This window comes from Pseudonaja textilis, chromosome Z (genome assembly GCF_049901715.1).
Source record: "Pseudonaja textilis isolate UNSWEBS1 chromosome Z, rPseTex1.2, whole genome shotgun sequence".
NCBI lineage: Eukaryota > Metazoa > Chordata > Lepidosauria > Squamata > Elapidae > Pseudonaja > Pseudonaja textilis.
The window spans coordinates 27409899-27425683 of NC_142008.1; the positions used below are offsets into that span (position 1 = coordinate 27409899).

Sequence of the window (15785 nt, forward strand, 5' to 3'; positions counted from 1 at the left end):
GTTGGCCACACCCACCCAGTCACATGACTATCCCAGTCACATGACCACCCTGTCACATGATCACCAAGTCACACCCACCCAATAATGTGACCCTAAGCCACACCCACCAAATAAGCCATGCCCACAGAACCGATAGTAAAAATTTTTGAATCCCACCATTGCTTAACAAATTTTGGGCTCGACTGTGTTGTAAGTTGAGGACTACCTGTACATTTAGCATTGCCTAAGAAGCTTTAAGCAAATCTTATAAAATGCTCACTCAGGAAGCTTACTTGCATTCTGATCAAATTGGCAGAGACAAATAGAGCTTCTCAACATAAAGACTTGTGGGCCAAATGAAGCACAGGGTAAACCTCTACAGCTCACTTTCTCTGTGAGCAGTGTTTTTCAAAAAAAAAAAAAAGCTTTTGTGGTTGGGGTGCCTTTCAGGAAGATTCTTTTGAATGCAAACCAGTTCTGTGAATTCATATGGTAATCAACCTAGAAAACATAACGTTTTCAAGATTTTAATGCAATCATATAATATGGGAAATCAGTTTGATTAGCAGTGGTATGACACGGCAAATGCAAAGCAGATGCCAATTCTAGTATTTTCACAGACTCTCAATCCCTTCAAAGCAAGGCCTGAAATTGACAGGCATGATAGTTTACAGATATGTTAAGCACCAAATCCCAGAACCCCTAACTAAATTGGGAAGGGTGTTTTAGGGCATCAGGTTCAATTTTAATTAAAAAAGCCACCTCCAAGTTCTATAGATGTTTATTGCCAACCATGAATTGAGATTAACATCAGAGGAAAGATTCAATTAGTCTGTATTTGGTCCAATTATTCTAACTGATAGTGGGTGAGTGGAATAAACGTTGTCCTGACCTTTCTCTACTCTCACTTCATGGCAAAACATAACCTTTGTTCCTAAGTCAACATTGCTTCATCTCCCTGTTATTCTTGGAGAAACCTTCCAATTAGACCATGGTGGGATCTAATAATGAATTTTATTAGGATAAAAAATAAAAAATTGAAAGGTTCATAAATACTGCAAATAACCTTCTGCAAATTTTGTGTTATCTCTGAGGAAATATCATCCATCTTGATTTGATTAGAGCTCAACCACTCAACAACTAATGAGCATGTAAACTTGATAGAAGATTTTACAATTGACATTCTAATTTATGTCTCTATCAAACATGATTTGTATTTTTGTCAGTCTCAAGGGTCTCAAGATTATGTAATCACTTTTTGCAACCTTCTGAACAAGAAGTCAATGAAAAAGCCAGATTTACTTAACAATCATGTTGCTAACTTAAAAACTAAAGTGATTCTCTAAACAAGGTCATAAAATGGAGCAAAATTTACTTAACAAATGTCTCACTTAGCAACAGAAATTTTGGGCTGAATTGTGATCATAAGTTGAGAACTACTTGCATAGTAGTTTGTGGCCTTCTACCATAATAGTCTCCTAACTGATTGATTGATAGATTATATGTTACCATGTTCGTGTTACCTCTTAGTGACCACATAGATGATGATCTGTTCACAACTGGTCCTTTAGATTTCCCAATAGTACCCCCATAACTGCAGTAATTTAATCCATTCACTTTGCTGATGGTTGTCCATTTCTTCTGTTTTCCTCAGCTATCTTGAATGTTCCATACTTCTCAAAAAAGCTAAGTCTTCATACTATGTGTCCAAATCATGAGGAATTTTGATTGTTTTAATTAAAAAAGCAAAGATGTAAAAGTTCTAAATTTGAGTCTTCCTTTGAATTTAAGGCCTAATCAATCTAGCCCATTATTGGAGCTTCAGAAGGATGCCAGGAAACGGTTTTCCTTTTGCTCTTCAAAATTATTTCAGATTTTGCATGATCTAAAACAAGAATGACATTTTTCTTTCCTTTCCTAATATGATGCTTAATCTTAACTGATAGCTTCTTCTACTATCGTGCTTCATTCCTTGATCTCACAAATTTTCATTTCTCAGCCAGAAGGAATTTTCATACTGACCTACTACTATAAAAGGTGCTCCATGAAAAGGGCAGGTATTTTTGATGGTACACTACTGCAGCCAAAAAAAGTGTATTTGGATTTTGATCAGCAGCGTTTATATTTGACTTGATGTCAAAAGAGTTGTCACCTGCTATTTACCAGTGGTATCCTTCGGGCATTTTAGCCTTTGGCTCTGTAATAAGGGCAAGGCACCTACAGGGTCGAACCAACCACTCTGTCTGAAGCTCTTTGGTTCTTACGTAACCCTTACCTTGGGATGAGTGGTAACTGGAAGATTAGATCCCTTTCCTGTTGCATAGACAAACACGGCTTTCCATTTCTCCCTTTTCCACCAACCCGCTGGAGAACCAGCTATGGATTGAAGGGGAGATCTTTGCCGTATCCCTAGGTCTGGCTAAATTATAAGAAGCAGAATAATCTGTAGTTCAGCCAAGCTGAGAGAAGGATTAGAAGGACATGAGGCAAATCCAAGATTAAAGCTTTGTAAAAGATGCCAAGAGAAGAGAGGGAGAGTTCTACCTATAACATAGTTTTAAAAAATCCTAACATAATTATAACCATAGCTAAATACCACTATTTCCAACCTTACCTGAGGCAGCCTCCTCATTAAGGTGTTTAAGCAATTCCCTCTAGACATATACAACTGGCTTGTGGTTTAAAGGGCCAACTACTGGACAGCCCTCTACGACCTGTGGTCTGGATGGTATGAGTTGGACTAACAGGTTTTTCTATACATAATTGCTCCAGACAGTGAGAGCTCGGTTTGATGGAGCCCAAGAGTTCAAGTTGGAAATGGAATTTTTTTGGAGAGCATTTTGGACTTAATGCTTGATTTCAAATTATTTTAATTTTGGATGTTTCACAGATTTTTTTCATTTTATTTGGTCTACTGATCTTTTAATTATTCATGTATTCTTGTAGAGCTGCCAGAAATCCTATGGGATTGCAGTGGGGTATAAACATAAATAAGTGTTGATGTTATCTAGTTTAGTAATGAAACATCTGCAAGAAAGCAAACTCAGAGAGCACCAAGAATCCAAATATCAATAAATAACTGTCATCTAGTTAGCATCTGGATTTTTGCAGCCTAGTTCTGGTAGCCACATGTGAATTGCAGTGCAAAAGCTGGAGACCATTAGGTTTAATTTAGAAAGTTCCAAGTGCAGCTCCGTTTATGAGGAAAGATCAGGAAAGACTCTGAGCTATGATCCTGGAAAGCCACCATCAGCCAAACTAAATAATAATGGTTAGGATATAAGTCAGTGCCTATCTGCCTCTATACAGGATCAGAAAATTTTGTTTATCAGATACATTTATGCCACTATTTCTTCAGGGAGTTCATATTTTGAAGGTTCATGTCTGCCTGAAGAACAATTTTTGACTGATCAAGGATTTGAATGAGGATTTTTCTACTCCCCCAGGCAACATTTTGACAATGATAATATTTGATTTCCAAAATTAATATGATTCGGAACTACAACTCTCACTAGCCCCATCTAACATAGCTGATGAGGAGGAATTCTGGGAACTAATATTTTATCCAATATTGGTTCGTTTAAAAAAGAAAAACAGTCAGACGCAAGTATAGAAGTATAACTTGGTGCTATGACTGATATAGCTTCTGTTCAAATATCTTTCCCTCCATACTCTGTTATTGAATGAGAAAATGTCATCATTTCAATATTATTCTATCGATATTTTCATTATGCAATAAACATTTTTATTGCATAATGATTTACTGTAGAATAAGAGCATGCAATAAAAAGATTGGAAGTTTTCCCTTGTAATTGTACCTATCTCTTTTCATACTTGGGTTTATTTAAACTTTGGTTCCTCAGAATGAGGCAAAGAAGACTTGGGGAGAGGGACAAAACAGGAGAAACCCAGTCAAGGCGTTTATGACATGAATTTAAGATAGGGAGTGCAAGAACTTGAGAAAATTCAGATGATTCTTCCCTTTGAAGAAAGAAATTCTAACTCAGTCAAAAAGAGGAAGCAGCAGAAGCTACCAGACAGGGACCAAGAAACGCTAAAATATCATAGACCAGTGTTTCTCAATCTTAGCAATTTTAAGATGTGTAGATTTCAATCCCCAGAATTCCCCAGCCAACTTAGGGAATCATGAGAGCTAAAATCCACTCAAATTTGCCAAAGTTAAAAAAAAATTGTGGAATAGAATATTTTTTACAAAAAAAATAGGTTTAAATTTCTGATTGGTTCATTTGTCAATAGTCAAATATTGATAAATATTTATTGACCTTGTTGGATGGGAATTCTTGAGTCTGTAAGTGTTCATGGAATGTTGTATGATCAATGAGATATACTGTTGGTTATACAGGAATGTTAGTCATGTTGGGTCTGTGTGTTTGTATGAGTGTACATAAATCAATTGGCCTTTTGTCACATGATACATGCAAATGGATGTTCACAGACGATAAAAGAAACTCCATGGTAATTTTCTGTGATCCTCATTCCCTTCAGAAAATCAAGTCATGGAAATGACTGTGTTTGGCTTTAACCAAGGATTCTCTTGTCTTACAGAGAGAGGATGCAAGCCATGGAAAAACAGATTGCCAGTTTAACTGGCCTTGTTCAATCTGCGCTTTTAAAAGGGCCAAATACAAGTAATAGCAAAGATCCTTCTAGGTAAAAAACCCCAAAATGAAATAAAATCATTAAATCTATTTCATTGTAATGATATTAATGATCACCATGGGGGTGGTGTGGGAAGGAATGTCCCAGGACAAATCCTGACCTTGTTGGTTTCACTTGAGTCAAGATTTCATCTTCACATTTTAGAAAGTTGGATAAAGTAGAAACAACAGTAATTCATGGAGATTTGCCCTATTCTTCTGATTAACATTTCAGTTAATCATCTCTTTTGGTGGTGGACCTCTACTCTTCTTTTTTAAAATTATATATTAACATAGCAAGTAATTAAATTACAAAGCAATCTATATTCTAGTCAAGATGTAATTTAGATTAAAATTATAAACAAAAGCATTGATAGTTCATTATTTAAATAGTTTGCATTATCTGACAACATCAAGATGATTTTAATATAATTATTATCTACTTTTCTTCCATTTAGTGAGAAGATGGTCAAAATTGTAACTAGTAAGAGCAGTGCCGAGAAGGCAGGTAAGCTTTCTTGTGATGTGATAAGTACAACAGAATTCATTTTACCTTAAAGGAAATTCTGGGAATCAACATAAAAATTTGAATGTGCCATAATACTTTCAACTGTTAAGAATCTGGCCAAGGAGCCAAGGAATTTCATGAAACTGGAGAGAAAGCAAGACACTGTTTTTGCTAAATATGAAGCATCCTAAGATGATAGTCTTTTGCAGTACTGAGATTAATTGTTTAGTTTGTTTTCTTCTATAGCTCTATGTTTAATTTGTATGAACAAGCATTATAAAGACATTGTAAGTCTGTAATGCTTTTTGTCCAAGGAAACATAAAATTCTGCCTTGGATTCCTGTGGTTTTGGGACAGTTACAATGGAATGTAGTGATGTAAAGAGTAAAATTCAAACAAAATCATTTTTATTATATTACCTGGTCTATTTCCCTTCAGAATGCAAGAGTACATAAAAAGTTGGTCTGCAAAGAAAAGAGCACAGAGCACTCAACCACGTAACCTTCAGAAGTGTCCTGTGTCCTCAGGGGGTGTTTTACAATATACAATACCTGGTTGATAAAGAATTTGGGCATATAAAATAGTTAACTCATCCTATCAATTCAATGCCCATCTTTCTTGAACAAGTGTAGAGTTGGTTTTCCGAATCAGTAAAGAGCTACAACATCTTGAGGTGTTTCAAAAAAAATGTATCATATTTTTTTTTTTTTACAAGTGATAAATTGGAAGAAGTCCTTTCTGGAAAAATGCTTTCAAGAATTTCAGCCTCCTGTTTATTTGCTATCACTAAGCCTGGCATTTGAATGTGCCTCCTCAGAGTCATTAAAAGGACTTTCAAAGTTGGCAAAATTGACTGTTTTAATTAGAGAAGAAAACATATCCCATTTTGTTTCTACTTGGAAACCACTTCTTCGTGCTTGAGACAGAAAAAGAATGAAAATTTAACTTTGGATTTTGCTGACTAATCTACTTTAGAGAGCCAGTTGGTGGTCTAGTGCAGCAATCCCCAACTTTCCTGGCTCCATAGACCAGTGGCTGTGGTGGTAGGGAGAAGGGATAGTTTCATATGTGCAACCTAGATCCTGCGCATGCGCAAATGAAGTTTCCTGTGCTTGCCTACCACTTCCAGTTCCCAACAGGAGTTGTGAACCCATAGTCTAGTCCTTAGATCGGCCTAAAAAACTAGAGTTCCAATCTCACTTTAGTCATGAAAGAGAGTGTCTCTTTTTCAATCCAGCCCACCCTTACAGGGTTGTGGTGGGGAAATAAAAGAAAGGAGGAGTATTAGATATGTTTACCATTTTGAATTATCTGTAAAAATACAAAAGATGGGATATAAATAAAATAAAGAAGAGAGATAGAGATAGAAATGGCTAGTCCCTGTTAATTTGGTAAAGTTGAAGCTGCAATTTTGTTTTGTATTTTACTGTACTGAAAAAGTTGGAAGTCAGTTCTTTCCCTTTCCCATTTCCTCACAATTTTTATTTTCGTTTGTATTTTACCCCATGATTAATTCCAGTAATAAAGGAGGTACATGGAAAGGGATTGACTTTTAAAAGAGACCGCATGAAGACATCTATGCTGAACGTTGCCTTGTTAGCTTCCTGGGAAGACAGCATACCCAAGCCTTGAGCTCAGGCATTATATTTCTCTCTCTCTTCTCTTTCTTCTTGTGCCTACAGAGCTGCCTCTAAACATGGCATTGCCCAGGGTTGCATGTTTGAAGAGGCAGACACAGCTGGGTGGGTGTGGTATGCTAGAAAAGAATCTACATCTGCCATTTTAATTTCTCGCATGAAAGATTACGTAAGAGTCCTTTTTATATTGCTGAAACATCATCCAAACAAAATGCCAACTGGAAAACACATGACCTATTGCAGAGAAACGAGCTATTTTCCCTCACCTCATTTTCCCCTTTCAAGATGGGAAATTCCTTTTAAACTTTAATTGCTTGACAGAAAAACTATCATTCAGATTTTTTTTTTTATTGTTGGAATCAAGCCCATCTGCAACTTCACTGATGTTCAAAATTTTGAAACAATGGAAAACCAAGGCCGGAAAAACAGTTCTGTGCAATGTTTAGGCTTCCTTTAAAACTAAATATAGTGAGGTTTGGGGCTTGAATTGGACAATAAAAGTATGACCTAACCAGTCAAGAATGAACTCCATTGTAAGAGGTTTAAGATTTTCCCACTCAGCAACATGACTTGCCCAATTCTGGATTCCAGCTGATAATGAGGAAAGTAATGGAAGAAAATAATATGAAAACAAAATGAATTATTCAGAACAAAGATGTGTTTTTCATGCTCTAATCATAACAAAAAAAAATCCAATTCCAAACAGAAAGGACAAATTTCTCCTTTAATTCTGTGTCTAACTTTATGATTTAGCATTGTTGAGAAAAATCTGTTAGTCTGAAAATGTCATGTTTTCTCCCTTTAAGAAAACATTTTTGAACAGGCTTGGTCAATATTAAAAGCTTAGTTTTTCTTCTTAAATATTTATAGAATCAGGTGAACTTTATATACCTATAATTACAGGTTTTATTTTTATGTTCTTTTGTATTTTCTTATGGTTTAAAGTTTTCCTTTCCTTTTGTTCTTGTATATATATTATTTTTGTGTAAATGTGTATACAGTTTACTTTTATCTTAGATTATTTTATGTAGGTCTAAATTATTTTATTTTATGAATGTCTGTTTGAAAATGGCTCAATAAAAAGTGTAAATCTAATGAAATCTAATCATCAACTTACTAGATTCTGACAAATTCAGTATCTTATATATAATTTAGGCTTATTTATAGATGTTACTGAATTTGTCAGAATCTAGTAGACTGGTGATTAGATTTCATCAAATATCTGAGCAGAAAAAAAATCGCAGGTTTGTTTACATTATATATAAATTATATTTTGACAATGATTCTCTTTTTGTTGTCTCATCTGTTCTCTGTCAACACATCAGTCAACCATTGTGCCCATTATATTCTAATCTCTGATATCTCTGATACTCTGAAACACCAAGTTTATTAAGTGATCCATGGGAGCTCCAATTTTTAATGATTGAAGGTGGAATAGAAGTGAGGGAAGTAAGGTTATTAATGGAGTCATTTGCCTGTCTTTATTTTTAGGATCCACTCATGACTTCACTGGGAAGAATTCATTAGCAGAAGTTGAGATTTCCAGTAAAAGCCCCCGCCATTCTCTTCCGTCAAATTCTGCAGCCATGCAATTCAGTCTCCTTAACGTGAAACGCAACGTATCTGATCTCCGTCTTCAGCTTCTCCAGATCAGGCAGTTACAGGTATTGTTATATCAGAGAAAGCATCCACTGAGGTGCAAGCATATCTATATTTGCATTTTCAGACCCATTCACAAACTAAATCTTAGTTACATTTGAAAATTCACTTTTCCTAATTTTATAGTGCACTTTGCCAAAATTACCCTTGTTAGAAAATTATTTTGTGTAGCTGAGTAAAATTGCTGAGGAATATACTTTTTGAAATGGGTACCAAAATGCAAACACATTTTAATTTGAACTTCTTTAAAAAAAAACAAAGAGATAGTCATGATGGCACAAGCCTCAGAGAAATTTAATAGAACATTTATCAGTGTGCCTTTTTTTAGATTCCACAAAGTTTATGTTGCTTTTCTGCAACAAATTGATCAGATACTCCTCTGAAAATTACTCTGAATATTCTTTCAAATTATTAGTGTAAACATCACATTAAAGGTTTGTTTGTAAAGGAAGGTAAGATCAATAGAGCAACAGTCATATACCATAAAGATGTGGCTAAGCCGTAGTTATTCTTATGAATAAATTAAAATGATAAAGATACAACTGATTGGTGAAAATTGAAGTTTACCCTTTATCCATCTCACCAGCCTGATAACATATGTTGTTATATCATCATGTTTATAAAGCTGAGAATGCTGCCTATTTTAAAACAAATAAATAAGACATATATTTTAAGGATGTCTAAACATTAAATTGTAGTGTTTAAAATATATATTTTGCAAGCCTGCTTTTGGTTTTTATTTTGATTAGGGCAAGTTCATATTGTAACAGGATCTAGGAGTCCTAATGGATAATCATTTAAATGTGAGCCAGTAGCATGCTGCATTGCCAAAATGCCAATGTACTCCTAGGTTTCATCAACAGAGAAATAACATCAACATCAGTGAAATACTAGCACCATTATACACTGCTTACGTAAGACCACATATAAAAATACTGTATCTAATTCTTTTATCTATTATCACCAGAATAGTTAAAAAGAGAACAGCACAATAGTTAAAAAAAAGACTCTAGAAAGAGTATAGAGGAGAGCAACCAAGATATTTAGGAATCCAAAAGCTAAAATGTATGATGGCTGGTTTCAGGAATTATTCTAACAAAAAGAAGGACTAGGGTTGACATGATAACCGTCTTCCAATATTGAGAGGCTGACACAAAGAAAAAAGGGGCAACTTAATCTCCAAAGCACCTGGAGGCAAGACAAGAAGTAAGGTAGAGAGACTTATCAAAGAGAAATCCAATCTAGAACTAAGGAGACATTTCCTGACAGTGAGAACAATCAGTGGAACAGCTTCCCTTCAGAAGTTGTGGGTGCTCCATCACTAGAGGTTTTTAAGAAGATTTTGGACAGCCATTTGTTCAGAATAACATAGGGTCTACTGCTTGGGCAGGGGGAGTGGATTAGAAAACTTCCAGGCTCCCTTTCAATTCTGTTATTCTGTAAGGTCATCTAGACTGCCTCCTCTCTGGGTAGTCTCTCTTAGATTCCCAAATTCCTTCAGTGGCTGAAAAATTCACAAGATGGTTCTTTTGATTGGCTTTTCACATTTATCTGAGGAGAATGACAACCAAATCATCTTTTCACATTTATCTGAGGAGAATGACAACCAAATCATCAATTTTGTAAAGAAGACATGTTCAACTATTTAATCAGAACTAATTTATGCTCATTAATGTGTATTCTTTAGGATTCCTATACAAACATGAGTTTTTGTTTTATTTAGAGTCATTGTCTATGTTGGTGCTCTTGTTCTGATCTTTCCAGGAGTTATTTATAGTAATTTAAAATTTAAATTCTTGTTATTACTCACACTCAAGAATGATATCTTATTTAAGATATATTAATATCTTAAAGTACATGCCCCCAAGGTGCTTTCTTTCAAAACGCAACCGAACTTTCTTGTTTTGCTGGAAGACATTTGGCTTCTCACCTAAGAAGCTTCTTCATTTTTGACTGAATGGTGGAGAATGGAAAGATTTATATTCCTTGCTGTCATGCAGTCAAAGAGGGATAACAACCACATGACTGCAAGGTATATAAATCCTTCCATTCTCCACCATTCAGTCAGAAATGAAGAAGTTTCTTGGATGACAAGCCAAACATCTTCAGGCAAAACCAAAAAGTCCAGTCGCCATTTTGAAAGATAGCACCTTGGGGACAACTTTGACCTGGATGCCTGAGAGTCTCCATAGACATCTTAAAATATATGTTTTAAAGAATACAGTGAACTCTGTGGAAAAGAATCTGAGGTATCTTTTTGCTTCAGACGTTTTTCTCTCTCAGCATACATATGAATATGGTAAGAGCATTTATTCAGTGATCCTCCATAATGTACAAATATGTGTCCATATGCAGCCAAGGTTGATTCTAAGGACATGTGCTTTCAGTATCCTTCATCACAAACAATAGAAGCAAGCAAGAATAGTTCGTTCTGTTCTTTGGCCAAATGACAATGAAAACAACACGTAAATATTTATGGAAAAGGGCTAAAGGCATCTTAATGGCCAGTTGGTTTCAAAAGTACAAAGTACAAAGCATTGGCCTTTTGTTTTGTTTTGTGATTGTTTATCTCATCTTTTGGTCTTCAGTGTTTTGTGGACAGAGAGGGAGGGTGAGGTTGTAAAAGCAGAAATGCAAAAAGCCATAATTGCCTATCGATAGTGAGATCATTATTTGGATCAGTGATTGGGGTAATGTGTGGCATAATTAAAAACCTTGGCCTCTGTTCATTGTATGAGAAAGAGGGTCAAATTACTAAATGCTTTCCCAGTTCTTTCTCTAGCCAACCTGTAATTGGCTGAGAAGATCAATAATGCTGCATCTGACAGTGGTATCCAAAGGTAAAACAGAAGCAATAAAGAGGACTTTCATAGTCAGAGATGGTACATGTTAATAAGCCTTTTCTAGGAGTATAAATATCTACTCATGAGTTGATCAGTGGAAGCTTCAAGCTTAGGACTGTAATGAAGTCTAGACTTCTCTTCATAAAAGATGATGGTCATAAGTTGAGGCACCCATCTAACTGATCCAATTTTACGATATTTTTTGCAGTGGTTGTGAAGCAATTATGGCAGTCATTAAGCGAGTCAATACATTCCTATGGGCATTTTTCGCTGAAAAGGCTGGTTTTGGGGGAGAGGCGAGTTGTAAATCACATGACTCCACAACACTGGAACCAGCTTAAAAGTTATTGGTTGTTAAGCAAGGACTACTTATATTATAGAAACAAAGAGTGCTGTGATAATAGTAATCAGTTTCTGCAGAGACTTGAAATCTAGCCATATCCTATGTCAACTTCATAGAAATATCTCTTTCTACTGTCTGTATGTTGGTTAAAAAAACAAGTTTGCTGCCCATTCTAGAAGACCTAAAAATCTTTCAGCCAACCATGCTGGCTGGGGAATTCTGGGAGTTGAAGCCCACCCATCTTATCATTGCTAACATTGAGAAACACTGGTTTACATTACAGACAAAACCTACATTAAAAACCTACATTTCTTGTAAGCTGATCCCTAGTTTAGGTTACATATTGCTGCATGTTTCCTTTCTAAGTCTGTGGGCAAAGATACTTTCTAGAGCTTGTCCAGGAAATTATGGTTGGGCTGCTTGAACCCGAATACAAAATATGTATCAAGCACTAATTTTAAGCTATCGCTTTCCCCAAAGCCAGCAGCCTTCAGACATGCTGGATGAACATTCCATCTTTCTTCACTATTCACTATTATATACATTGGCCTCGCGGGCTGGTAAGACATACAGATCATCCTTGAGGTACAAGAGATCACTTAATGGCCCTTTGAAGATACAATAGACCGTCCCCCTCCCAAAGCTACTTACAACCCTGTTTCAGAGACTGTACACTCTTATAATGGGATGCTGCAGAGGCCCACCACCACCCATCCTGCTGGGTCCCTACAGGCCTTTGAAATCCCATCCAGCCATCCCAGGCAGGCTAAAGCTGGTCAAAAGAACCTATTGGCACATGGTGAGCTATTAGAGGTTTTAGGCCTAAGCCTTATTTCCATCCAGCCATCAAAAAGAGCCTAAAGCCAGGCAGCACAAGCTACCAGCTCACAAGGAGCTGTTGGAGCTTTAGACCTAGGCCTTTTTCTAGCAGCTCATCAAGCACTGGTAATTTATGTTACACAGCTATAGGCCACCTTGGGCTTTGGTAGCCACCTGGCGATCCAGTAGCTTCTGCTGCTCAGTTTTTGGCTGCTTTGGGTAGTTGAGTAGTATCCATAGGAAAGGGAGCATAGCATGGGGTGCCTCAGGGAGATAGAGGAAGCCTTGGAAGGCCTTGGGTAGGTAGGCCTTGGTTTGCGCTAGGGCTTTGTCTACCCCTGTCGAACCAACCTCTGCTTGGCATCTGTCTTAACACCTGCATGCTCATTTAACAGCTGCATCAGGAAGAGCTGGGATTGGAGGTTGTTAAGTGAGGCTGTTTTGCTTAATGGCTATCACAACATGTGACCATAATAGGTAGACTCCATTATGATCATATTATATCTAGGACCGATCTGGAAAGCACCAAGAATAGTTTTCCTGGTTTGTGGTATGCAAATTATTGACAGACAGACAGGCAGACAGACAAAGATTTATAACAGCATTGTCTTTGCCGGAAGTTCCTTTTCAAGGAGTCATAAGCAAAATCATTAGGTGCTAATGAAAAATGAAAGCATCTATTTAGCCGTATGAAATATTGGATTACTGAAATTATATGACTTCAGTGCTCATTTAGAATGACAACATCATTCTAGGAGCTGCAATGAGAAGTGAAAAAAGAGGGAGGAGACAGTAACAACGTTAGATACAATACTTGGCTAACTTGAAACTTAACCATATGATCCACTGTAATCCTTCTTTCCTTCCTTCTTAGCTAATTGGAAACTGTACAATCTCTTAATTTTATTTCTAAATCTCAAAACCGCCTACACTTACTTGAATTCTTCATAATGTAGTCTGTTTGTTCACAAATTTCACCTAGACAAATGTTGCAGACCAAAAAAAAAAAAAAACCAAGTTAAACCTGGGTGATCCTCATTGCCTTTTTCTTCATAGCCACCCAGAACGTTATCACTGTGTTATCTGATAGGAGGAGACCCTGGTGTTTCAATTTATCTCTTCTGTATAGAGATAATAGGAAAAGCAGAAGGTGCAAAGCTCATTTGATACTTACTTGAGCCTCATCAAATTATTATTAGATTATTATTATTAGTTGTTTTATCCTGCCTTTATTAATTTTATAATTATCTAAAAATGGCAAGCATACATAATAGTCCTACCTCCTCCTATTTTCCGCACAACACCAACCTGTCAGGTGAATTGGGCTAAATGAGAATGATTGGCCCAAAATCACCCAGACAGCTTTCATACCTAAAAAGGTACTAGAACTCTTAGTCTCCTTGTTTCTAGACCAGCACCTTAATCAGTATACAAACTGTCAGCATTACTATGTTCTGAAACTGTCAAAGAGCTTGCCAGGAGGGAATGGAAGACCACAATGAACATAAAAAGGGGCAAAGCCTTGATTACATGGTTGTGGCTTCCATTTTGACTTTTTTGTCCAATAGGTATACTAAAATCTAATATATTCTCCCTCTCCCTCCCTCCCTCCTTCCCTCCCCTCCTATCTCTCTCTCTCCTCCTCTTGCACACGCTCGTACACACACACACACACACACACACACACACAGACATTTTTTGCTGGATCCTTTTTGAGTCTATCTCCACTGTTTGGATTTTATTTTGTGGGTTTTTTATTTTTGTTTTCATATTCATCACCCAATTGAATGACTGATCTATCCAAACAATGACCCATTTGTGCCATCTTCAGGAAGGGGAGCTGCTTTGTGTTATTAGAGAGTAAAGTCTTTTGGGATTCTTATTTGTATCTGTGCCTAAAAATGAATTGTAGAAAATCGTTGCCCAACACATCAGAATGTGATAGATATAACGTGCTAGACTGTTTTGCTTATAAAGCTAAAAATAATTATATCTACAGCTTATTTTTTAAAAAAAATTAAAATCCTTTTAAAAACCCACTTAGTTTTTTAAATCAATAATCTGCTGAACTTAGATGTATACTTTATATATTAATAGCATTCATGCTCATTTCTGCTTCCCCTGTTTGTTTTTTAATGTGTAAGCATTGATATATATTATTTTTTAAGTGTGTTCAGCTGCAATTTTGTTTATGCAAATCCATTTCTGAGCAATGGGATGTGTTGAAGTAGGATGGATGTTAGGCAGGACAAATTGACACTGATATATTTTTTTTTAATGTAACAGCTTCAGAATCAGGAGACATTAAAAGCCATGATGAGGAATGCAGAACTGGAGATCAACCACAAAGTGATGGAAAGAGCAAAAAGATTGGAAGACCCCATGCAGCGCCATCGCCACCTGGTGGAGCAAGAAAGACAGAAATACCTTCTTGAGACAGAAAGGATTATAAAGAGCTTATGGTAAGTCGAAGCGAACTCTTGACAGGAATTAGTTATTATTTCATCAGCCTCTCACGTAATTACTGAGGTTTGAGTAAGGGCACAGTGAAATTTGGAAAGGAAAACATTTTCAGTTTATATTTTTCCCCTTTGCTTAGACTCAAGTTATTTTATTTTTTGTATATTTATTAGTTGTATATTCTGCAAGGGACTTATTCTTCAATTTCCCTTATTATTTTTTGGCCTTTGGGGAGGGAAAAAAAAGATTCTGTTTTTCTAAGGTTTTTTTAAAGGCTTGCTTCAATCACTCGATCGATTTTTATTCTGTCATGGATCAGTGGATAAGACACAAAAATCACAATTAGGATAAAGAAAAACATAATTGTTCTAAAATATCTGAAAAGGATTAGAGGAGACAATATATCATGCTATATAAACTAGAAAACTGTGGCAAAGGAAATAAAATATCAGACTGATATGATAATAACAATTTAAAGTAATACAAGTCAGGAGGGCAGGATATTTAGTAGAGTATAGATAATAATTCCTGGTGAGCACCTGCATAGAGAGGGCAATACAGAATAATGTGATCCATTGTTTCAGTTATTCTTCCACTGCATGGACATAGTTTCCGTTCAAATGAGTTCTTTTTATAGTTTAAGCCTTGTTTTCTACAGAAGCTTTGGCTTCTGAGTGATACATACTGAATGATAGTTTTGAGGGAGCTATTTCCTCTTTCTTCATCAGTCTACAATAGTTACTTTTCTCTGAAAAGGCTGGTTGCCTCGTTAAGAAGAGTTCCTTTACTTCCTGGAGGTTGAGTGGAAGTGTAAGAAGCTGGACAAACTATAGCATACATCGGTGGAGGTGAATCTAAAATAAAAGCCATCCACAAACA

The 15785-nt window shown here is 36.2% G+C and overlaps 1 protein-coding gene across 1 annotated transcript in view; it reads left to right on the top strand.

Annotated features, from left to right (window-relative positions):
* The window catches only part of KIAA1217 (KIAA1217 ortholog), a 221946-nt gene that overhangs the window by 182761 nt on the left and 23400 nt on the right, over positions 1-15785 (top strand). The window contains 4 exon segments of the mRNA XM_026706260.2: positions 4546-4650; positions 5096-5145; positions 8274-8446; positions 14733-14908. Coding sequence (XP_026562045.2) covers positions 4546-4650; positions 5096-5145; positions 8274-8446; positions 14733-14908 — 504 coding nt within the window.